The sequence below is a fragment of the Solanum tuberosum genome, unplaced genomic scaffold, assembly GCF_000226075.1.
Source record: "Solanum tuberosum cultivar DM 1-3 516 R44 unplaced genomic scaffold, SolTub_3.0 scf00300, whole genome shotgun sequence".
NCBI classification, from domain to species: Eukaryota; Viridiplantae; Streptophyta; class Magnoliopsida; order Solanales; family Solanaceae; genus Solanum; species Solanum tuberosum.
The window spans coordinates 341,090-366,636 of record NW_006239221.1 but is presented as its reverse complement, the minus strand read 5'-3'; the positions used below and the strand labels follow the sequence as shown (position 1 = coordinate 366,636).

At 34.8% G+C, this 25,547-nt stretch overlaps 3 protein-coding genes across 3 annotated transcripts; 1 reads left to right on the top strand and 2 right to left on the bottom strand.

The window, feature by feature from the left end:
• Positions 1-331: 331 nt before the first annotated feature.
• On the bottom strand, positions 332-6,927 carry LOC102583670 (protein OS-9 homolog). The gene is made up of 8 exons (XM_006359447.2): positions 6,724-6,927; positions 5,451-5,527; positions 4,692-4,892; positions 4,531-4,602; positions 3,008-3,123; positions 2,085-2,151; positions 1,899-2,005; positions 332-760 (listed from the first exon to the last, which is right to left on the bottom strand). Exons 1-8 carry the CDS (start codon positions 6,815-6,817, stop codon positions 550-552), a joined length of 945 nt encoding a protein of 314 aa, XP_006359509.1. The 5' UTR covers positions 6,818-6,927; the 3' UTR covers positions 332-549.
• A 2,686-nt stretch (positions 6,928-9,613) lies between these two features.
• LOC102583348 (uncharacterized) lies at positions 9,614-14,343 on the top strand. Its single transcript, XM_006359446.2, has 3 exons — positions 9,614-12,495; positions 12,589-12,827; positions 13,796-14,343. Exons 1-2 carry the CDS (start codon positions 10,302-10,304, stop codon positions 12,735-12,737), a joined length of 2,343 nt encoding a protein of 780 aa, XP_006359508.1. The 5' UTR covers positions 9,614-10,301; the 3' UTR covers positions 12,738-12,827; positions 13,796-14,343.
• Positions 14,344-14,459: 116 nt separating this feature from the next.
• Positions 14,460-25,547, bottom strand: LOC102583019 (F-box/LRR-repeat protein 14-like). Its single transcript, XM_006359445.2, has 16 exons — positions 25,329-25,547; positions 23,343-23,663; positions 23,124-23,252; positions 22,818-23,025; positions 21,946-22,092; positions 21,712-21,786; positions 21,529-21,600; positions 20,982-21,053; positions 20,747-20,818; positions 20,587-20,658; positions 19,755-19,826; positions 19,231-19,302; positions 17,333-17,476; positions 16,316-16,387; positions 15,683-15,829; positions 14,460-14,913 (listed from the first exon to the last, which is right to left on the bottom strand). Exons 2-16 carry the CDS (start codon positions 23,535-23,537, stop codon positions 14,726-14,728), a joined length of 1,737 nt encoding a protein of 578 aa, XP_006359507.1. The 5' UTR covers positions 23,538-23,663; positions 25,329-25,547; the 3' UTR covers positions 14,460-14,725.

Sequence of the window (25,547 nt, the reverse complement as noted above, 5' to 3'; positions counted from 1 at the left end):
TCTCCTCACACATAGTATCAATCTGGATTATATATAAATGTTTTCAAGATATGTTTTTTTGTTTACGTACCCAGCACAAGAAAGAAAGTAAGAAACCCACTTATTTTCCTAAGATGTACCTTCTGTTTCTTGCTTTCCTTTTCCCTTTTGAATTTAGATTTCTCCTCTTTAGAGGGGATGAGGTCTTTGGTTTAAAAACAAACCAGGAAAAACTCTGCAATTACGTTCACCATACAACAAATGAATGATAAAATAAAATGTGAATAAACTCACCAACAATTAAGCAATTAGAATTTTGAAAGTAGTGCACAATCTTTGAGAATGCTCGAGCTAAAATATCATCTTATATTATAACATTAGGGTCATGTTTCCTCAACAAATCTGACTTCTATCCCTGTACCTTAAGAAAAATGTGTTGTACCTTTCAAAAAAGTTCTATACTGAATCAGATAAACAAGTAGAAAGAGAGTTGAGGCTTAGCAGCTTGATATCGATAAGTCGATGAATGTAACATTTCTGCAGTAAATTCCTTCATAGGTCATGTATGTATTATGTTGCTACGGTGATATTTTCATCATCTGAATTGTCTTCCTCCGCTCTCACGTGCTCGTCTGAATCAATCGAAGGCTGATACACTGAGCCTGTCACCATGGCGATCTTTTCATTTTCAAAGTTATCTTCAACTTTCGTTTCTCTGAAATCTTTTGGAAGTGTATTACAGTTAATGGTATGCCACACTGACCTTTCTTCTTGAAAGAGCCTGCATAGAACAATTAACAATCAGAGCAAATGCTGACAACAAGAAGAAGTCAACAACATACCTAGTGTAATCCCACAAGTGATGTTTGGGGAGGGAAGTGTGTACACAGACCTTACCCCTACCTTGGGAGGTAGAGAGGCTGTTTCCGAAATCAGAGCAAATGCTGACAACAAGAAGAAGTCAACAACATACCTAGTGTAATCCCACAAGTGATGTTTGGGGAGGGAAGTGTGTACACAGACCTTACCCCTACCTTGGGAGGTAGAGAGGCTGTTTCCGAAATCAGAGCAAATGCTGACGACCAGAGAAAATGAGTTGTCCTTGTGCTTATATGGAGAACACGCTATAAATGTTAAGATAACTAAACCTAAATGATTGCATAGCAATAATGCTAACATTCAGAAACATTTAAGAGTAGTTGTTAAGTGTTCAATGGAGTAGCCTAGTGAATTCTTTCTATTTAAAATTGATCTATCAAAGACATACTTTTGAAGTCCAGCATAATGTGCATCAATCTGAGGGAGGAACTTTGTTCATTATCCAAATATATACAAATCTTGAGTATGAAAATATCAACTACACAACCAAGCATCAAATCCCACAAGTGTAGTTCTCACAAAAAGGTGGCCACATAAGGTGGGGGTAAGGTCTGTGTACACACCACCCTCCCCATACTCCATTTGTGGGATAACACTGGGTTTGTTATTGTTATTAAGACTATCAGAAAATACCAAGACAACTAAGATTGGAGAAAAGAATGAAAAATTATTTGATTCCTACACCATCACAGCATGTTTGATGTGGTGGTCTGCTGACTTTTGACTGAGACCTATAATAAGCATGTGTTTTCAGCTTATGGTACTTCTTGATGAATGCTTTTGACCAGCGTTTTACTAACATGAAAAACAACTGGATTTCCACTTCCTACCTAGAAAAGTCTCCGATTTCTCAATACGTCAGCAGCAGATAGTAAGTTACTAATGGAATCTAGTATTGAAATAGATATAAACAGCAACCAGAAATAACAGACAACCCAAAAGAGAAAGGATGACTTGCTGCCGTCATCAGCAGCGATAAGAGAGAAATTGAACAAAAAATCAGGAGTAACTTTCTTTAAAAATCAAGGAGAATAACTTACGGGTGTTTGCAGAGGGTTGGGCAGTGTACTGTGAGAGCGTACTTGCAGGTGGACAATTCAGTTATAGAGCTTATCATTGCTCTAGGCTCTGAGCAAACAAACCTCACCTGGAATTGAGTCCATCAGAAATATAGAATTTTTGGATAAAAAAGACAAATAGCAAAAAGCAAAAGAATAGCTTCATACCTCTGTCTGTCGTTTTTCATTTGTTAAATCACATACGGTTCCGTTAGTATATATATGAGCATGATATCTACAGAAGTCAAAGGGTTGGAGAAATTAATTATTCTGAAGAAGAAATTAAAAATTTTAATCCATCCACACATCAGGCATCGTGCTTCAAGTTCGAGAAAGACTTCACAAAATTTTCTAAAATTGAATAAATGTAAGATAATACTCCCTCCATTTCATAAAGAATGACCTGGTTTGACTTGGCACGAAGTTTAAGTAAATAAAGAAGACTTTTGAATCTTGTGGTCCTAAATTAAAGTTATGTCAAATGTACAAAATTGCCCTTAATCTTGTGGTCTTAAACATGCCACGTGGAAAGCAAAAAGTAAAATGTTACCAAAAAAGGAAAGAGGTCATTTTTTTGAAACTGACTAAAAAGGAAAGGAGGTCATTCTTTGTGAAACGGAGGGAGTAGTTGTTTTCTGTAGTCAACTACTTATGTGAAACTTGAAACTGAAGAGCCTTTGCTTTTAATTGTGGTTAGCAGACTCACTACAAAGAATGATCTGGTTTGACTTGGCACGGAGTTTAAGTAAATAAAGAAGACTTTTGAATCTTGTGGTCCTAAATTAAAGTTATGTCAAATGTACAAAATTGCCCTTAATCTTGTGGTCTTAAACATGCCACGTGGAAAGCAAAAAGTAAAATGTTACCAAAAAAGGAAAGAGGTCATTTTTTTGAAACTGACTAAAAAGGAAAGGAGGTCATTCTTTGTGAAACGGAGGGAGTAGTTGTTTTCTGTAGTCAACTACTTATGTGAAACTTGAAACTGAAGAGCCTTTGCTTTTAATTGTGGTTAGCAGACTCACTATGTACCCAAGGTTTATAATAGAAGCTCTTTCCAAGCCAGTTAGTAACTCACAGTTTGATATCCATACCTTTGTGATGCATCTTTCGAACGGGGATCCTTTAGTACTGAATTATCTGAGTGCTTCTGATGATAAGCTGCGGTAGCCTCAGCATCATAATAACCCAAGATAAATTCTTGAACCAACTGAAAGCACATAACAAATATTTTCTTTGATCAGAGAATACACTTTTTAACAAGGCAAATAATTGATCAACAATGCATATACTACCATTTCATTTTATTTGACCTAGTTTTATCAGACACTAAGTTTAAGAATATAAAGAAGATTTTGTAGTCTTTTAGTTTTAAAGTAATAGCATTGCCGACAATATCCTTTGAATGTTGTGGTCTTAACCATGCCAGGTCGTTTTTATAAGGAGTTGTCATTAAGGATAAAGTGAGAATGTTGAAATATAAAAAAATACTAAATATAGAAAAAGACACTTTTTTTAAAACAAACTAAAAAGAAAAGTAAAACAAATATATTAATACGGAGAGAGTAAAAGATACTCCTATGTACATGAAAACAGTATGCAGGCTATGATGAACTAAGAAATGCAATTGCTCAATAAACATCCTCCCTCCATATGTTTGACCTACTTTTTTCTCCAATAAATATGTTTGTGCTACCTTCTATTTTCATCATCCCAATAATTCAAAATCTATACTTGAATGAGAAACCCAACAAGTTCAAGATGTAAAGTCATTCAATTTACTACTATATCATAATATTTTGATTTTGATATGACTTCTCTATACTCTTCACATCTTTCAACTATTATCTTTTCAATTACGATATAATCTGCATAAAAGAAAAGATATGACAGAACAAACAGTTTAGTTCCATTTGCAAACTTACAGGCAATCCTTAAAGTCTAGTAAATCATCTGTCTTCTATAGATGTAAAAATTACCAAAAAGCAGCAAGAACAAGAAATTTTCGGAACATATAAGAAATAGGCTATTAATTCTTTTTTCCTTCTCAAATTTCCAGCTCAGAAAGCGTTGCCTCAAAGATTTTGGCATCACCCACTGGACCTGGATATAGTCAGAAATCTATACTAGATCTTCTTGGCTATTTCAAAGTCGAGTATAACAGCTCATTCAACTTCACCACCATGAAAGTCAACATGAGTCATACCAAATGGGAGGGGAGGATGGGATGGTCTAGTGGTCGAGAAACGGGAGTAACTACATAGAGATTCTCGGTTCAAATCCCAGCCATAGCACTTAGTGTGACATCATTTGCTATGGTCTTTGCCGTCTTGGTGGGTAGGATTACCTTTGGCAACATATGTGGCTGTACAGGCTGCCCAGTGGATTAATCAAGGTGTGCAGGGGGGGGACGAAGTGGTTTTAGATTATCCAATGTCAGTATCTGATCTTTTGAATTTTCCAAAACCAACCCACCCCTAATCACATGACAGGAGCTTTAGCAAGGCAACAAAGACTCAGCCAATTAAATATTTAAAATATTCTTGGTGCAAAAAACAAAAGGTTATTCTGAGAAATCATGCCTGAAGAACACACTTAAAAGTGAAGTAAAACATACCTTTTCATCCTCCAAATGAACTTGCCTCAACTTCTTCTCATAACAGAATTCATATGACCACCACCCTTCTTGCTGTAGAAAAGTTTGATAGTGCAAGATAATAGAAAAAATTAGACTACTTCTTCATCAAGCGGTAAGGGAAGAACTAGATGGATTCTCACCCTGACAAGGCATTTATCCTTCAGTACTTCAAGTAGTTCATCTGGCGTCTTCAACTTGATGCGTTTCTCAGTGTCCACGACCAAACTGCTTATATTGGTTGTCACTGGTTTACCAATCTTCGGTTTATTGACTTTAGGCAAATAACAGAGGAACTTCTCCCCGTTTTTGTTGGGCATAAGAATAGTTTCCTGGTCATCATCCTGCAAAACAGGTGCACCAGTACATAAGATTTGTAGAGTGATCATACATGTAAATTTACCCTCCATCTCATCATTATTTGCTCAGAATATCAGGTCAAATTTCTGTTTGCATCCCCCTTCAACAGGTTGCATACAAAATTAATGAAAGTATCAGTTGCACTTTTCCCTCAGGTACCAAAGAAGCCTAAATGTTCTCAAATTTATCCCACAGTTCATAACCCTCAAGTTACCAGTGTCACCACTAAAGGATCCTAAAGGTGGTACTATACTTCAAATACGTTGCTCAAAAGAGGCTGTTCAGCATGTTTCCCAGTTCCCAATGTAATCTTATACGTATGACTAACATAGATTTAAATTCTTAATTGTAGTTTCAAGAACAGTAGACTCTAAAATTATTCATGTGTTTTAGCGCGTAGTGTACTTTCCAGTTTTACATCCACTTCTTAGAATCCTATTTAAAATTAAAGATCATCTTTTATTGCAAGCATATAAAGTTTTTGAAGTGCATAGTGTGCCTATGAATATGTAAAAAGGTGAGAGATATGACAAATAACTTACCGGTTGGAAAGGTGAGTCTTCTGAATGAAACTCAACCTTATATTTTGGTTCTTTAGAACTTTGACTGAATGATGCGCCTGACACAAACAGGAATGAATGACAAGAATTACAACCTAATAGTAGCAAATAATAATCATTCTGGAAAGTACTCTATTTTGAGCAAGATGTAAACTTTGCCAGCACTGGTGTAATCAAGTGAACAGAAAGGCTGCTGGCTTTCCTTTTTCATTCAAGAACAATAATTTAAGGGCATGAACAATAGAGTTTCTCTTTTCGTGACTACCCTGTAGGTCACACTTAGACACGTGGAAACAGCCTCTTTTTGGAAATGCAAGCGGAAGACTGTGAACGATATACACCTCTTCCCCTACCCCAACACTAGATAATGGGGGCACTTGGTGCACAGGGTACGCCTACCTCCCTTGCCAGCTCAAGCTAATATTCCCAGCTATTAGTTAATGCTTCTATTACTAAAAATTTAGAGCATCAACCAGTTAAAGCTTTTTCCTTTTTTTGTGTAATTCTATTAACCAATTTCAGTTATTATAATAATCATTCTAAAAACACAAAAAAGAAGAAGAACTAAGCCTAGAAATCAAAGGTAAACAAACACTAAACAGGATTATTAACCTAGTATTGTTGGCTCATTATTTCCCTTTCCCAATCATGCTTCATTAACAACACGCCTAAAATTCTTACCTCACGTTTGACCATTGATTTTGAAGTTGAAACTTGAAAATTTGAGCTTTTGAAATTGCGATTTTGGAATTTGAAGTTATGTTTAGACATGCATTTTAGTTGGAAAAAAATTGAAGTTTTGCAAGTGTAAGTCCCAAAAACCCAAAACATGACCCTTTTTTTGATAACCAGGTGTCCAGGTCAACTTGTACGCACCCCGACTAATTCCACGGATACCTTCTATCACCTATCAGCAACAAGTACCAGATAACTATATTCTTAGTCACCTGACCATTTTTGTCTCTTTGGAATTTGAACTGAGACTGATCACTAGGCCACACCCTTGGGTACAGAACTTGAAAATATTTGAAGATAATTTTTAAAATCTACAATCAACTAGCTAATTATCGAATGATCTCTCTAAATTAAGCAAATACTGAGCTACATAATCCAACACGAACAAAAATATTTACAAACTAAACTTAAAAATTCATTTTTTATTACAATTAACACATCAACAATGGACTTTAAATTAAATTTTTTTTTCCATTTAGCATTGAAATAACAAAGAAAGTACTTGAGATTTTAGGTATACCTGCGTGAACAGATAATATCTGAGAGGAAGTGACGACGCCGTATAAGAGACTAATGGAGAAAATTAGAACAATCAAACACCATACCGATCTCATCTTCTTCCTTTTCTCTGGTTTTTTTTTTTCGCCCCAAATTGAAACCCTAATTATGGTGTAGAATATGATACAGTGGTCTGCGAAACAGAGAATTTCTTGCTTGTTGACTATACTGTTTATTTTGTTCAAATAGATGATCATAAATTATCTGATTTTAACTTGACACGAAATATCAAAAAAAATAATTAAACCTTATAATCATAGATTAAAAATATAATCTAAATATATTTTTATTTTGTGACATATCAAGTAAAAAGTTAGAAATTAAAAAATATTATTATTAAAAATAGATTTAAAAAAGAAGAAGCATATTCTACAATATTAGATGACATATTCTAGCCAATCAAGTTGGAGCTTATCATTGGATGAACGTGAATTGACCAATCAAATCACATAGTTGTAACTTGTAACTTATACCACTTTTTATAAACTATATATTATTAATACGGATCTTCATAATTCATAAAAGGGACAAAATGAAAATACGAAGTGAGAAGAGAACTCATAAATTGAATGTCATAAATTTCTCTATAAGCTATAAATTTAAGTTCAGGTTCAAGATTTAAAATGAAGGCATTTAAGATTAAATTACTTATTCGTAAAATTTATATTCATTATTCATGACAAATTTGATAACTATCGAGATATTCGTGATGAATAATTCAAACTTTTGGTTTTAACCAAAATCGACTTATACTTAATCATAAAACCCCTGCACGTTAAATATAGAGAATTCTATTAAAAACAGTGAATATATGAACACTTTTAGAAATATTAATTAAACTTTTGTCCTTTATTAAAATACTTTACGATAGATAAAATTATTAATTCTATTATCCTCTCCAAATAAATGTGTGCTCCATTTGAGGCATCCATTGCTTTTTGAAGTCTATTGGTGTGAAAGTGAAATTCCCTAAAGGGATTTTGTTATATGATTGTGATGTTGAGTTATATGATTAGGATTATATAGTTTTTTTTTCTTGTATTTAGTTTTGTTTAAGTTCAATAAGTAAATAGTTAAATTTATTTCAGCCTTTTGTGTATTGATGCTTTTTTTTGTTTTACCATAAAGTTGAAATAACTTTAAAAAGAAGCTGGTGATTTTGTTTTTCTAGCATGTTTTAATAATATGAGTATTGAAGAAAGGGTATTATGTTAAAATGGAGTAAACAATGCTAATTTTTTTTTGCTGAATTTCTCAAATATAATAAAGTCTTAGGTAAAGCAAAATACAATATATTAGCCAACTACCTCCTAGATCAATTACCTTTATACTCGTTTTGTCTCAGTTCATGTTGCACAATTCGAATTTTGAAACTCAAGTTTTACAACTTAATAACTAAACCATACATTAAAGACATCTTTTGCCTTCATTTTTGTTGTTTGTTTTTTAGAGGGTTTAAACGGTTGGTAGGTATTTTGTGGAAAATCATAACAGATGTGGAGAGTTTGTTTTTTTTTTGCTTTATCCCAATCACATGATGATGTCTTTCACTTTATATTTTGTCTGTTTTTTAGAGTATTATTTATTTGTTTGAAACTTTTGAGGTGAGTTGAAGATAACGTGCACTTCATTTTTAGAGGTCCAAACATATTTCATACCCCCACAATATATCTCTTTCTTTCCCTCACCACATATACTTTTCCATGTTGTGTGTCAATTTACTTTTACATATCCAGTTTAATTTTATTATATTTTTAAAAATAATAATTGATATGAATATTTTATTATAGTACTCATAATAATTACTAATGTTTAATCCTAAGTCATAAGATATAAGTTGAAGAATAATTAATTAATGTTTAGGATAAAACATGAAAAAATAGCAATAGTAATAATACTCATATTTTTGTTTTGATATTCTAAGAGTAAAAAAACAAAAGTAAATTTAATGAGAAATTAAGTAGAGACGAATTTAAAATTTAATATTTAAATTTATATTGTGTTAGAAGTTTTAGATTCAAATGAGTTTACTTATCTCTATATTAAAAATTAAATTTTGACTTATAAATGGGAAAAAATAAAATATAAATTTAATTATAAACTTCATCTTGCCATGTATATCATGTAAAATTTATCGTGAACAAGTAAAAATAAATCAAAGGAAAAAAGCACATTTGATTTTGTTGTTGCCTTAATTTGTACTCTCCCAAACGTTCCCCACAATCTAGGATTACACGGTTAGTGGGTCCCACGTTTTGTTGTCGGAATATGGAATATATTTATTAGCTATAATTATAAATCCTTGTTTACATAAAAGAAATAATTCTAGAAAACAACAACAAAATCAACATAATCTTTCTTTCCTAATTAAGGCAACTTTGAATTTAGAAGAATTCAAACTCTGAGATTTTTTATTAAGAACAAATAAGTAGTTAAAGCGACACAAATATCTATAACGTATTTTAGACTATAAATTTCAAAAGTTTTTTTTTCCTTAAATTTTGTGTCAAATCAAATTACATCATATAAAATGATGAGAGCTTATTTTAGATCACAAATTTCAAAGTCTTTCCTTTTTTCTTAAATTTCCTATCACTCAAACTAATTCAAATAAAATAAGATGGAGGAAGTACACTATTTTGTCGAACATAATTCGAATGAAACCTCTCGATCCCATTTAGCTCTGACGCCTTTTTAAAAAATAAATAAATAAATTCAACTATTATGTTGACATTGTTTTTGTGGCGTTTACGTTAAGGTACAAGACACCCTTTTTTTACATTGTATTTTTCTAAATTTTAAATTGTATTTTTTTTAAAAAGAAAACAATAAAAATCAGCTTAAATAATAAAGTGGAGGCATTTGTGCTGTTTTTTCCCCATTTCTGCATAAACAAATATTCCCTGTGAAAAAACCCAAAGAAAACAGAAGTCTCTACGCATTCTTCTCTCTTCAAATTCTCAGAAAATCTGCAAAAATAAATAAATATTTGAAGGGTGTTCAAAAGCAAGCTGAGTATTTACAGATAAGTTGTCTTAAATTATATCCTTAATTTAAATTTTGGAAAAAAAAGAAGAAGAGAAAAAGCAAGAATCTTTGTTTACAGCTGAATAAAGGGGGTATTTTTATCTTCAGGGTTCTTTTCTTTCAATTGGGGTTTGTTTGTTGAGCTGCTTACAATAGAAAGGAGAATTTTTTTTTCTGATATATAGTGTTTTGTAATTTTTGAAGAATACCCTTTTGGATTTAGGGTGATAAATCTCAGTTCTTTGAGTTATTTCTTGGTATTTTGTGAAAAAGATTGGATTTTTTTTCATTTCTTGGCTTCTGGGTTGTGGTGGATTTGTTCTGATTGTAAGTTTCTGTTTGGTTGGTGAAATTTCCTTATCTGGGTTGTGGTGGGGGTTTGGTTCTTGATTTCTAATCTGGTGCAAAGACTCTATTTTTGTACCAGTTAGGTCCTGTTACTTTTCATCTGTTTTAGTGATTTGGATTAGGAAATTAGTTTGAGTTGGGAAAGTTGGATTTGTTGAGCTCAGAATGGGGAAGGAAAGTTGGACAAAGTCGAAAAAGATAGGAGGTAAATCTGGTGAAAGTAGTAGTCCTAGAGCATTTGATAAGGACACAGCAGCTTTCATTGCTATGTCGAAGGAACTTAAGGATGAGGGGAATAAGTTATTTCAGAAAAGGGACTATGAAGGGGCTATGCTGAAGTATGACAAAGCTATCAAGTTGCTTCCGCGGAACCACATAGATGTTTCCTACCTCCGTAGTAATATAGCAGCTTGCTATATGCAGATGGGACTGAGTGAATACCCTAGAGCGATCCATGAGTGCAATTTGGCTCTTGAAGTCACACCGAAATATAGTAAGGCGCTTTTGAAGAGAGCTAGGTGTTATGAGGCTTTGAATAGGCTTGATTTGGCGCAGAGAGATGTTAATAGGGTGCTGGAGATGGAGCCGAATAATCTCATGGCTACTGAGATTGCAGAGAGGGTGAAAACAACCATCGAGCAAAAAGGTATTGGGGTGAATGACATTCCAGTAGATTTGATTCCAGTACCGGAATATGTTGAACCAACTTTTGCTTCAAGTCACTCCAAATCATCAAAAGAGAAGGCTGTAAAGAAGAAAATCAAGAAAGTAGAGGAGAAGATGGTTAATGGGAAGGCGGAGGAGAAGGAATTTGAACACGGAAATGATTTAAAGCAAACCGATAACAGGAATGATGAAAGGTACACTGAGGACCAAAATGAAAATACAGATAAAGACCAGACTCACGAAGAAAAGGTTGATGACAAGATGGAGGGAAATAAAGCTGAGAACAAGACCAACAGAAAGAAAGCTAAGGATAAGAGTAAGGAAAAGAAGAGTAAGGACAAGATCGAGGCAAATAAGGCCAAGGATCAGCGTGAGGAGAACAAAGATGAGGACAATGAGGAGAGGAAAACTGAAGATAAATTGGTGGTGGAGGAAATTATCAGTCATACCACTGAAGAAGAGCCAAAAAGAACAGTGAAATTAGTATTTGGGGACGACATAAGATGGGCCCAAGTTCCTCTGAACTGCAGTATCTTGACACTAAGGGAGATCATAGGCGATCGTTTCCCAAGCTTAAAAGCAGTCCTAATCAAGTATAGGGACCAAGAAGGCGACCTGGTTACGGTGACAACAAACGAGGAATTAAGGTGGGCTGAAGCTTCTGTAGGACATGGTTCTATAAGATTCTATATCGTGGAAGTTAGTCCGGAGCAGGATCCTTTCTATGAGAAGATCAAAGGTGTGGAAGACGATCATAAATACAATGCACGACATGATAAGATTGTTGAAAATGGAAATGTTGAAAGAAGCAAGGAATTGCATAATGGACCAGTTTGCATTAATGATTGGATCTTCCAGTTTTCTAATTTGTTCAAAAACTATGTTGGATTTGAGTCCGATGCTTATCTGGATCTCCATGAAGTCGGAATGAAGCTATACTCTGAGGCTTTGGAAGAGGCAATCACAAGTGAAGAAGCTCAATGCCTTTTCAGCACAGCTGGAGAAACATTTCAGGAGATGGCTGCTTTGGCATTGTTCAACTGGGGTAATGTTCATATGTCCAGGGCACGGAAAACGGTCTACTTGAAAGAAGATAGTTCCGGAGAAGCTTTGCTTGCACAGATAAAAATTGCTTATGATTGGGCTCTAAAAGAATATTCAAAAGCAGGAGAGAGATATGAAGAGGCATTAAATATCAAGCCAAACTTTTATGAAGGTATCCTCGCTCTGGGGCAGCAACAGTTTGAGCAGGCAAAACTTTCTTGGTATTATGCGATTAGCACTGGTGTCAATTTGGATTCTTGGCCTTCTACTGAAGTTCTGCAGCTTTACAACAGTGCTGAGGAAAATATGGAAAGAGGTATGCAGATGTGGGAGGAGGCAGAGGAACTGCGTCTGAACGAACTATCAAGTACCAACAAAACGCAATTGCAGAAGATGAAGTCAGAGAATTTGTTCAAAGGAATATCTGCAGATGAAGCTACTGAGCAAGCTGCAAACATGATGTCTCAGATAAATTTACTATGGGGTACCATGCTATACGAACGATCACTTATGGAGTTCAAACTTGGGCTTCCACTCTGGCAAGAATCTTTGGAGGTTTCTGTTGAAAAATTTGAATTGGCCGGAGGTTCTCCAACAGATATTGCTGTTATGATAAAGAATCATTGTTCCAACAGTCCTGCGACAGAAGGTGAAACTGGAAAATATTGCCTTAAACTTGTTTCCCATTCAGTGACTTTTTTTAAAGATTATTTGAAATGTCTGACGTTTGTCATATTTGTAGGGCTGGGATTCAATATTGACGAGATAGTACAAGCATGGAATGAGATGTATGAAGCAAAACGGTGGGAAAGAGGCGTCCCTTCTTTCAGGTTGGAACCATTGCTTAGGCGACGAGTTTCCAAGCTGTATCATGCCCTTGAATTAGCATGAGTTCTTGTTATGGTGTCAAGAGGAATCAAGAAAGAAACTCCCTATTACCGCTGTTGTTGCACCCAGTCTATGCTTATGCTCACTGGGAAGGTAAATATCCTGTCTTTAACATGCTCATCCATTTAATATCCTGTAGGAAGAAAGACATAGGCAGGTGAGGTGAAGGGAGGAAAATCAGTTCTCCTTACATGGGTGTGGCAACTTATGTTTGATCTCAACATCTCTAAGTTCAGCTCATTTAGTGCTTTGAGTTGTATTTTAAAGTTTATTACTCTATTCTTTGGAGTCTTCATGTTGTAGAGAGATTGAATAATGATCTGTGGTCAGGCTGCAATAATACTTAATTCTATGAATTAGCACTTAACACGTACGTGCAAGAAGTATGGTCAATTCCTGAAAAGCTTTTTCATTCCTGTAGGCAGAAAGACATAAATTTTGTTACTTTTATATTTTCCCTTTTTGTCGAGTTCACATATTGCTGGGAGTAGCCTGGTGTTTACAAGTTCAGATCTTTCCGAATTCTGTGACCTGTTAAGCAATTCCATATAGGGCTAACAGCCTTCCTCGGGAAATAAATACTCATTTTTGTAGTTTGTAAGGAAAACAGGCCTGTGTACCTGGATGGTTAGATGATAATCTATCCCAAAATGGACAAGAAAGGTCAATAATCAACTACTAACTGTAGCTTATAAATAATTTTTGTATGTTCAAGTGTAGTGTACAGAAGTACATCCACATGATTTGTCATGCAGTCACTAAAACATATTCAGCAGATTGTACTGAAAACTATGCCGAGTCTTGACAACAATTTCTACATCAAGTTCCTTTCGCCTCGCTTATCTTATTCTTGTGTCGTTTCTGCTTGTTTCTACTGCCTCTTTTTTTATCATTCTCTGAGCTGAGGGTCTATCAGAAATAACTTTTCTACCTTCTCAAGGTAGGGGTAAGGTCTGCATATACTCTACCCTCCCAAAACCCCATTGTGAGATTACACTGCATTTGTTGTTGTTGTTGTTCCCTGCTTTATCTGAGAGATGTTGCATGTATTTTTTCTGCAGGGACTGTATGTGCTTCAGCTGTTAATACAGGTTTTGGAATTTGGACCTTGTGACACTATCACACTAAGGATTGTGCATTACCTGTTTTCGTTCCATTGAGTTTTACAGTATCACGAAGGAAAAAAAGAAAAAAAAAAGAGAAGTTTTTCTCTCTTTTCTTTCATATGGAGATGAAGAGGCAGAAACATGTTTTTCTTTATTTTTGCCTCATCGTCGTTGTCTTGCCCAGTGCTGCAGGTTCCTCAAAGCCAGTGGCAAATGGCTTCTGTAGTTTTCAGTTATTCTTTTCTTACAGGAATTTCTTTGTTAGGAGTACTTTTTGTTGTAACCAAGATTTTCATTCATTGCTTGTAGTACTATTTTGTGTCAGTTTAGCCTTGCTCTATGTTTTTTTTTTTTTAGAGATTTCACAATTAGGGTCTTAGATGGAGTTCTTGCATTGTATTGATGTAACATTATGTGAGTTAATTATGTACTGAACTTGTTTGTATGATGTTAGGTTGTATTTTAACTGCAGTGTTGGTTACCAATCAAGAAGAATGTTGGAATTTTTGGCATTAGTACTGTTTTGATGTGCTTTTTCCTCTTGAAGCAATGGGAGAATTTTTGACAGTTAATCTTAATGCAAGTAATAGCCACTAAAGTGCTTACTTGCCTGCCCAAGTCAAGTTCGAATGCCTGCTTATATATTATGCACACTATATGGACATAACAGTGTTGAACAACTGCAAACAGAGTAAACTACATAAAGAGGTAGGCATGAGACATCAAGTGCCTGATTTAACAGAGGTAATCAAACACCAGAAAGCACATATGTAACTATTGGCAAAACAGAAAAAGAAGAGCATCTTTGGATAGCCCGTTGGTGTTATTCTATATACACACCAAAATGGCTGTCCATGTATAGTCTTATGCCCAAGATAAACTATATCATTCATTAGGACGGTATCGCACAAGATTTGGAAGGGTTGTAGCTTGAAGTTTCTTGATTTCAGATGCCGTCACCCCACAATATTCTAGGTATAGAGAGTGCAAATTCTTGAGAGGCTTCAGGTGCTGCAAACCGTCACTGGTGATTCTAGAGTTTGAGACATTCAAAGAAACCAATGATGTCAATCCTGCATTTTCAGATGAGTTGTTGTCAATTAAGTAGGAAAACTATGAAAAAAGCAGGATTGAAAACCGAGAAAGGAAAAAAGGAAAGAAAACACTAATGCAACTTTTTCCAATCGATCCAACTGTTGGTTGACAGAGCCAACCAACACCTCCACCTATACTGATGAGAAGTATATGTATGGAGTGAAATAATTGAGATGCACATAACTTGGTCCGAACAACTAAATGAATGAACAACCTGGTGCATGAAGCAACTCGTGTTCACACAGAACCTGAAAAACAACCGTAGCCCCAAGGGGCGGTACTTTAAGCAACCTACCCTGACGCAAGCATCAATGGATAATTTCACGGCTTCAATCCGTGACCTTTAAGCTCACACCTAGGCAACTATACCGTTTCTCCAAGGTTCCCCTTATGCGAATGCCTCAATGATTTTAAAAGTAGTAGTATTCCTGCAGTTGGCTAGACTAATACATTCCTTTCTAAAGCCTTAAGAGAGTGGGTGCATGTGGAAGCACACATCAACACTAAATTCACCATCACTATTTCAGAAAGCATTCACCATTGTGGTATTTAGTCTAAGCTGATTGAAAAACGTACATCAGTATGTTGAGAGAAACTCGACATATTAAGGGTTCTATCGTCTTCATTAAATATGTTTGAAGTCATCAATTCCCAATGTAGTTCCATATTAATCATCCATAGCAGCAGTTTTGACGAGCATTAGTACTGCTGTAGGTGTTTCACGTACCGAATGAAATGAAAAAGTACCTGATAGAAACTCCAAGGCTGTATCTGATAGCTTCAAGTTCTGTGACAGGTTTAGCAACGTCAGAGAAGTAAGATCCTTTATGTTCTTGACCCCAGCATCCGTCAACCGACCACCACAGAGGTCAAGAGATTGGAGGTTTTTGAAATCTGGTGAGACATGCACATACTTTGAGAATTTGGAAATGAGTAAAAAATTGAAAACAACAATGTGTCTGAGTACAAATGTAGTGGAGCTACAAGATTAGCTTGGAAAAATTAATCATGAAGATTGGAAACAACAAGAGAGGACAACCACAAAGAAAATTGTTGACGCTTCCCCTCATTAGAAGGGTCGTTTCATATGTCAGTATTGGTATTGCAAGTTATAGATAGTAAGACCAAGAAGCAATTAACAGCTGAATCACTTAACATCAGACCAACTAAAGGAGTTTCTAGCAGCAACGAAGAAATACTTCTTGTCGATTGACTTCCATAGTTCCATTACCATACATCGCCAAGAAAACTCATTCTTACTACCATCTGTAAAGAAATGATAAGAATGTTCCTGCTCCATATTCAAAACTTAACATACATGAAAAATAATAGAAACTTTTTGACGGTACTTCCAAAAAATAAACGGTTGCTTCAACTTACATGACAGATACTTTGTACCGGAATCTGTAATCTGAGCACCAAAAAGATCCAGATGAGTCAATCCAGTTAAACCTGCTTCCATATGGCAGAAAAAGCTACATGTTAATGTTTCTAGTATAAACCAGAAAAGAATGACCTAAACGGCTCCTATTCAACTACAATGAGTGTTGTCCCAAAAAAACAGGAGAAATGAATTAACAAACAAAAATATAACAAAACCCAAAATGAACTGTAATCGTGAGACTTCAAATTCTGGTTATTACTATGAAGCGTCACTATAATTGTAAAAAGAAGCCTTCCATGATAATTTGGATTTGGAAGGCACTACTTGCCAGTACAACTTCATACGATGTACAATATCAGACTTCCGTACAAAAAGTAGAACAAATAAAAACAGTTGTTAATGTCAAAGAAGTCGCTACTAGAAACACATTCTGGTGTTTCAAGGTTTTCCACTGACACATATATGGCACACCAATCATTACTCTCCTTAGCATGATCAGATTCATCAGAATATCCGTAACCTGAGTTTGCCGACCTTCTATACTAGCAATATATCTATTAAGTCCATGTGTTCAGAGAAAAACATCATACCAGTGTAATCTCACAAGTGGGGTCTGGAGAGGGTAGTGTGTACGCAGACCTTACCCATACCTTGGATGGTAGAGAGGCTATTTTCGATAGACCGTCAACTCAATAAAAAGCATTTAAGAAAACATGGAGAGAAGAAGTCATGTCAAAATAATAAGAACTCATGGCAAAGCAGTCTTAAAAAGAAGAGTAACTACAACAAAATAAGACAACAATCAGGGTACAAGAAACTATAAGAGTATGAAAGGATAAGCGACACAAAACTCAACTCTACCCACTAACGTTCTACCCTAATTTGTGTCCTTCATAATCTTCTATCTGAGGCCATGTTCAGTGTGTGTAATGAAAATGGACACAAGACTGGGGATGAGTAGATTTCCAAAATCTGCACCTCATATTAAAGAAGAAAAAGATTTCAGGGCTTACCGGTGAGAACTGCAAGTCCTGAATCTGTAATTTGACGAGCATCAAGGTTAAGTGACCTCAGAGAAGTCAATCCAGATAACTCTTTCAAACCACTGTCAGCTACTGAGGTGAACGAGAGATTGAGATCTTCCAATTTCGTCAACCCTAGAACATATCAATTGTTAAAATCAGCACGTCATCATATGTACAAGATAACAATATAGAAGCATCAAAAAGTAAGCTGTAAAGCTTTTACAAGTCGAGAATGTGACATATGTTATACACATTGCTTGACGGAATGCAGATAAAAACACCAATTCCTTTCCCCTACACCCCCGATTTACTGCCATAAGAGCTTATAGTTTCGACTGAAATTGTAGTCTTTGAACTGTGAAAATACATAAATCTCGCTGTACAGAAAGTCACTTGTAACAAATTCTATGTCAAGGAAGGAAGATTCAGTTTCTAGCCAGAAAAATAACAAGAATATGAGAACTCATTATACAGGGAAAAAGTAGAGGGGAAAAAACAACACAGAGCACACATGGAGAAGTTGGATAATAACTACTACCTCTATTTTCCAATTTATATAGCACACATCACTTTTTAGCCTGTCCCAAAAAGAACGACACCTTTCTGTATTTTGGAACAAATTAATCTCTTTAATGAGATGATTTACCGCCACACAAATGCATGCCTTGTTTTAAACCACAAAGTTTCAAAAGTCTTTCATCCCTAAACTCCATGCAAAGTCAGACAATGACACATAATTTGGGATGGAATAAAAATTAAATTGGATCAGCGAAAGGTACTTTAAGTGCAATAGAGCACCAGAATTACAAGGCACTTTTCTTTTTTTACTGCAAAAGGAAGCAAAACTGGAGTCTGATTTACGTTAGAACCTTCAATTGACGTCCACAAGCACAACAGATGCTTTTGGCAGGTGGATATTACCATAGGTAACCTGGATCACTAATTAACCTTGACCCACAAGGAGTATGTTGTTCTGACCATACGAAAATGAATTGGGAACTTGTTTAAAATCTAAGAACTTCAAGAAATCTAAATTCAAAAAAATGAGATGATGTGAAAGGAACAAATGATCAGACCCTTGAATTTTGGACGGATGAAAATGAATCGACCAACGTAGAATTTGTTCACAAAGAACTAAAAGATAATGTAAAAAGGATGTACATATTCTAGTAGCTATCAACTCAAAGTATGAAGATAAATAAAAGTTTGTATTGCATTTTGAAGATTGGTAATAAGATCAGTTGCAAACTCAAGTAAAATTCTAAGTTTGGCAGGTGTTGGCCTACTAAACAGACACTTCAAGCCAAAATCTTTAGGGGTCATTAAGGGTCGTTTGGTCTGATACACAAGCATAGATAGTCCTGGGATAAAATTAAAATTTAGTACTGTCTTGGCCCTTGTTTGGTTACTAATCCTAGAATTAGTTTTACCAGGATTAGTAATTAGTCCGGGATAAATTATACTTGCCAGAGGGTGCAATAATTGTACCGGGATTAGATAACACATGATAAACAATGAAAATGACAAAAATACCCTTAAGGATGCCTGTGTATAACTTATACCAACAAAACTTGTCTTCAAACCAAATGACCCCTAAGTATTTTTTGTAATCTGACCAACTTAAGTCCTCACCCTGATCCTCTCATAAAGACTAATAAATACGGGGCAAGCGTATTAACTTGTGAAGATAAATTGGTTGGTGAGATTTGATTATAAACTAATTAGGATTTGCACACTTGCACTTTACTTACTATTGTGAGAGCTGACATGAAAGAAAAGCAACAGACTTTTTTTAACATATATATCAAAATCATTAGGCTAATGTGATGCCAAAAGTCGCATGATATGATGGAAAATCAGTTGCTAAGTAGGGTAAATGGTCCAACCAGAGAGTTGAAGTATTCCATTCCTTCCAACTTCAGTATCAGACAGCTCCAAAGCTTTCAAGTTTGAAAGGCCTGAAAAAGACGGAAAACATAAATCTGTAAAAGATAAAAAGGAACTCTCTTTCTGGTCTGGTGGATGCATTTTAACCAAACTATATGGTGTTAATAATTTAGAGCTTCAAAAGTCCTTGTGAACAATCTCCAAGAGTGTCCAACAAGTTCATATCTGCATGAACTTCACATAACATACCTGTATATAACCATCTCAGTTTATTTGAGCTTTAAACTTGAGTCTAATATTCAGACTTCAGGCATTAGAAATCGACTAGGGGTCTTAATGACACAGAATTGGACTAAACAAACAGCCAAAGGAAATATTGCGCCAACACACCAAAAATTGCATTGACTACATGATGAGGTATTCAAGACTACAATTTAATGCAGAAAAAGTAAATGAGTGACACTACAGCATAATGCTAAACAAAGAAAAGAGGGGAGGGGAAATAAACTATGTTTACGTATACCAGCTAAATGAGCAAGACCATCATTGCTAATCCTACAAGAATCCAAGTAGAGGCCTTCCAATTTTGTCATCCCTGCAACATTGGTAAAACTAAAAGAAGTAAATAACCAAAATAATGGGAGAAAGATGAAACATATAGAAGTAACCACCTCAACTTAAAACTGATTTTTTTCAAACCAAGGGATCAGAGGTAAGAGAACATCAATTCTAGCTATCCTGAAAGCATCTCAAAACTCCAAGATAAAGCAACAGCCAGTGGCCAAATATCAACTCTAGATATACCAACAGTTTGTTCAAGATGAAAACAAACAAGTTTCAGCACGTGAGCATTAAGTAACAAGAAAGTTCATATTATTGCCAAGTTTAAGTTTCGATCCCATAATGAAAGAGTCTTGACTCAACATGATTAATTGGATAACAACAAAAATCTCCTCGAATATCAACAAAATGGTAGGTGTGACATCAAGATTACAACAGTTTGGGCGGTTAACCGCAGGCATAGAACTCTTGCATGACAACATTATCTGACTGAAACAGATTAGCAATTTGCTAATGTTTTCCATTTTTCTGGTTCATTTTGCGAAATGTTTGGATAAAAAACACTAGAGTGGGGTAATAAATGACATATTACATGAAAATAAAGACAGGTTATATTTTATATTTGAAAGGAAAACACTTTTGGTGAAATAAATTGAATCGTTAAAGCTGAAAGCTTTTGGATCTTAGGATGCTATAGCATGATAGCATAGAGAGAATGGATTTGAATTTTAGAGAAACTAAAGATAAAATGTCATCTAACCTCTAAAGGAGGAAATTAAAGAGAAATTACGGACCTTTTAGCTGTACCAAACATGTATCCGTGATATTGTTAAATCCCAGATTCAACTCTTTCAAACTGCTGAGTGCTGCAGATGTAAAACAGTTGGCTAACAATGTGGAATGGTTTTGCTTTAGTCAGTTCTTTTTGGCAGATAACAAATGTCTTCCACTTACCCGAAAACTTCTCACATCCATCATCTAATAGGTGACATCTATTGACATTTAGCGACTTCAACGAAGTGAGAGCTGCATTATGATAAAGGAACTATCAGAAACTTCAACAACGTGATGGAATCCCAGAATAGAGAAGTAATTCCCCGAAAAATTCTCTCTTTTACTTCATAAAATTTGTCCCGCAAACTAGGCCTAGTAAGTTAACATGGAAATAAACACAGTAAAAGCAGCAGACCTGTGAGGTAATCCAAACATGATGCAGTAACAACAGACCCTTCCAAGTTTAGCACGACTAGTTTGTACAGATCTGTAAAAGAATGAAATATTATCAAATCCAGATTACATCTTAACCATAGAACAAAAAAAAATGTAAACTTTACGAAAAGCAGCCGAAGAGACTATTAATTGAGCTTCTTACATACTTAAAAGTTTGGAATTTATCAGACTCAAAAGGCTAAAACCGGTAACATAAACAACATAACAAATTGGTAAATAAAGATATCATATAACAAATGAAAGATATGTTGAAATGTTCAAAAAAAAAAATCCGATATAGTAAAACCAGCGAAACTAGAAAAAGTGCAATGAGCCTGAGGCTTCGGTTTTCATGGAAACACACAAAAAAGCATAACATTTTTTTTTACAATAGAATCCAAAAGATGGAAACTTTAAAAGTAATGTGAGTTCACCTAAACCAAGCATGCAGGCAGTCCTGGTATGATCAATTAGAACAATCATAGGACATCACAAAAGTTTATAACACCAAAAAAGGTAAGTGATACCTCTTAAATAAGACACTCCAACATTTGTTATGTCGATACATGAAATCTGAAGTTCCTTCAAATTCACAAGCCCTGAAATATATCGTGTGAAAATCGGCAAACATTTACGAAGCAACTCCACGAAACAAGCTCAAACACACATATATATATGAAGATTTTAAAGCATATTCATCGAGAATATACCTGCAAGAGGCTTCAAGTCTGAATCCGTAATAAACTTGCAGTTTCTTATAGTGAGAGATTCAAGGTTCGTCAAACCTAAAAGTTAAAAGACACAAATGAATAAAGGGCAGCACACAACCAAACAAAGAGGGACATATGCATTGCACTTATCTGATCAGAAACGACAAAAATAGCCAAACATTAAAGACGACATAATGTTGTCTCCTCAACAAGAAATACGGGAAAACAACAAACCTTCAAGATGAATAAAACCTCCATGAACTAGAGGACATCGCTCAAACTCCAACTTGACTAGTTTCATTGAGCCGGATAAACTTTTCATTGATTCAGCACTGATCCCATTGCATTTTCTAAAACTCAAGTATGTCAAATCTGTAAAACCTGAGCAACAAATATAATGGATCGTCATCGCCAGAAATTCTAGCACATAGAGTTTGCAGGGTGGGGTGGGGGAGATAGTGATATATCCACTTTGGCAAACAAGACAAAATGATTCATCAAATCAAATTGATAACTCACATCATCCATAGAAAACAAGGAAATTGTTATCCAACCCCCGAATGAGATGGAAGTAAATTCATTAATGATCTTGGAAGCTCAAATTATGTGTCTGAATCTGATCAATTTTATCAAGCATGTAAAGCATTCCATTATAAACTACTTCCTGAGATTCAGTTTCTTAAGCTGCATTAAGAAGCAGACCACCGCAGTGTTGAGGCATCAATGGAAGATCCCTTGGGATGGATTTTTCAGATTTCCTTTTTCTATATCTGAATAATAGAGAAGTTCATAGAGGTTGGTATCCCACAAATGTAAATGAAAAAAAAAGGTCCCTGGTAATTAGACTAATTATAATCCGATTAATAGAAGCAGAACTTAATAATTTATGATCCAATGTCAAAGATAAATAAAACTTGAAAGCAAATAGAGAATTCAATTACAAATCTTTCTACATTCATGCTAATTGTGGAAAGCTATAACGGACACGGTAAACAAAAGCAATAATATTAGCTTCATAAGAAAAAATCCTTCTATGCCAAATTAGTTGCAAGAGAGCAGTATAGGTTAACATGTGATATATCATCAGAGGGAGTAGCAATAACTACCAGCGATGTGCTTTATGCCACGGGAAGAAATTTTGTCGCAGCAATCCAAACCTAAGGCTTGGAGGTTTGAGCAATTCCTAAGGAGGCTTAAACCAAAATCTGTAACCTCGGCGCTAGAGATATATGCAGACAGTAATGATGATCCTTGTGAAGAAATGACATCCATCCATTTATTGTTTACTCTCATATGTTCTCGCATGCACATATCCTATCAGCAAAAAGAAAACCATCAAATGAAATAATCAACCAGATCCTGTATTGAAACAATAATTAAATTCAAGCTTCCAATACAAGCGAGGACTTTACATGCAGGGCACAATCTCTAAAAGCCTCAATACAGCTATCAGAAAGGCTGCATGAATCCACCAGATGGTTGAATATCAACTGGCTTATGTCTCTTGGGAGCATTGAAAATGAACGATATTTGTCGATGTCCTGTTAATACAGAGAGCATAAAATTTCCTGAACAAACACAAAGTACTCGACCATGAATCTCAAAGGGATGTAGCAGAGATATTTAGTCACCTCGCATATTTTACAAATGCATACTTCCATGAGGGACGGACAATGGCTTTGTTGAAATTGACAACACGCAGCGGGCAAAAAAAGGGAGGACTCTAGCCATTTTGAGCCAAATTTGAAGTATCTACCAGAAAAGCCTCTTCTAGTTATGTTCTCATCAGCATAGTGGTCTCTTTTACATGAACAAACACTCCCCATCAAGGAATTCCCTTGAGAAGACTCACTATCATTAAACGCTCCAAAAAGATGGGTTCTATGGCTCAATTATGAATTGAGTAATCCTATATGTCTGCTAAAATTTTGCAGAAGCATTCAAAAGCTATCCTGCAACAGAGAGACATAATTTACACATCAAAATTCCACATATAGGTAACAGTTGCAGAGCCAAATAAAATACACTATGCAGATAGTATAGTATCTGCATAGTGTATACTTCACGTGTGTGTATACTTCTTTATATTCGACTCCTCTCAGTGAAAAAGTATAAAAAACACATAATAAATACGTAAAATACACTAACAAATAAAATACACTAAGTAGATACTAAACTCCATTTCATTCTATCAAACAAGAAAACAACCTTAAAAGTCCACTTCCTCAACCTTCTCATAGAAATATACTCATATACTAAGGCCATGTATAGAAGGAGAGGGCTAAGAGTTTCTTTTTTTCTACTACTCAAGTACAAACAAATTACATGTAAAGTTTGAAACATTAAAGCATAACAAATAAAGAGTGTGAAAAAGAAACTTAAAAGAACATCATATTGCCAATAAAAAGTGAATCCTCAAAAACACAAATGCATGCAAAGAGAAACAAAAACTCACTCAAAATAGTTACATGAGCACTAAAAAAATAAATAGTTACAAGAACAAAGTTTATTTTTGCACCTAAAATTTCAAACCTTCAAGCCTCAAAATACTCCAACAAAAAGACCATTTATCTACTCTCAGATGATAAATACAAAAAAAAAAATTATTGTCAGTTATGATGGGAACAACCATAGAAGGAAGAGGCAAGAAAGAGTCAAAAGGTGGCAAGAACAGGGGAACTATATAGGTATGTGCCACTTGTCGAAGTTCCTTTCTTTCTACTACTCAAGTACACAAAATACATGTAAAGATTGAAACTTGAAAGCATAATAAACAAAGGGTAGGCAAAATAAACTTAAAAAAACATCATATTGTCAACAAAAAATGAGGAAAAAATGAACCCTAAAAACATAAATGCATGCCAAGTGAAAGAAAGACTCACTCAAAAGAGTTACACTAGCAAACTTCCATTGTCTATCTTTTGCACAAAAAATTCATACCTTAAAAGACACAAAATATTCCAACAAAAAGAGCCTTTATCTACTTTAAGAAGACAAATACAAAAGATTTGATTTTTAATGTCAGTTATGATAGGAACAAAATTAATGAAGGAAGAGGCAAGAAGGAGCCAAGGTGGTGGCAAGAACAGGGGAACCATATGGGTATGTGCCACTTGTCCAAAAATACACCTATAAAGTTTGAAACTTTAAAGTATAATAAAACAAAGAACATCACATATTGTCAATAAATGCATGCAAAGAGAAAGCAAGACGCACAAAATAATTACATTAACAAACTTTCAGTGTGTATTTTCCACAAAATTTTCATACCTCAAAAGACCCAAAGCAAGGAGAGGGCTAAAAGTTTCTTTCTTTCTACTACTCAAATACACAAAAATACATATAAAGATTGAAACTTTAATGCATAATAAATAAAGGGTAGGAAAAAAAGTTCAAAAAAACATCATATTGTCAAATATAAAATGAACCCTAAAAAACATAAAAGTTTGAAACTTTAAAGCATATTAAACAAAGGGTAGGCAAAAAACTCACAAAAAACATCATATTGTCAATAAAAAATAAACCCTAAATAGCATAAATGCATGCCAAGATAAACAAAAACTCACTCAAAATAGTAACATGAACAAACTTTAGTTTTTTGCACTAAAATTTCATACCTTTCAAAGTTTACAGCCCCAAAATACTCCAACAAAAAAACCCTTTTATCTACTTTTCATCAGAGGATAAATACAAAAGATTTGGTTTTTAATGTCAGTTATGATAGGAACAAAAAATTATACAAGGGAGAGGCAAGGTGGTGGTAACAAAAAGGGAACTATTTTTTGGTATGTGTGCCACTTGTCTATATCTTTGTATCAAAGTGTGGCAAATTTTCA

Excerpts from the sequence above, each read along its gene's own strand:
- LOC102583019 (XM_006359445.2), bottom strand. The coding sequence starts at position 23,537 with ATGGGGAGTGTTTGTTCATGTAAAAGAGACCACTATGCTGATGAGAAC. Across the intron at positions 22,093-22,817 it reads TGGCATAAAGCACATCGCTG|GTTTTACAGATTTGACATAC; the intron begins GTAGTTATTGCT and ends TTTGTTGCTCAG. Across the intron at positions 14,914-15,682 it reads AGCCTTGGAGTTTCTATCAG|GATTGACATCATTGGTTTCT; the intron begins GTACTTTTTCAT and ends CTGAAAATGCAG.
- LOC102583348 (XM_006359446.2), top strand. The coding sequence starts at position 10,302 with ATGGGGAAGGAAAGTTGGACAAAGTCGAAAAAGATAGGAGGTAAATCT. Across the intron at positions 12,496-12,588 it reads CAACAGTCCTGCGACAGAAG|GGCTGGGATTCAATATTGAC; the intron begins GTGAAACTGGAA and ends TCATATTTGTAG.
- LOC102583670 (XM_006359447.2), bottom strand. The coding sequence starts at position 6,817 with ATGAGATCGGTATGGTGTTTGATTGTTCTAATTTTCTCCATTAGTCTC. Across the intron at positions 4,893-5,450 it reads AAGACTCACCTTTCCAACCG|GATGATGACCAGGAAACTAT; the intron begins GTAAGTTATTTG and ends CCTGTTTTGCAG. Across the intron at positions 2,152-3,007 it reads TCGAAAGATGCATCACAAAG|ATATCATGCTCATATATATA; the intron begins GTATGGATATCA and ends TGACTTCTGTAG.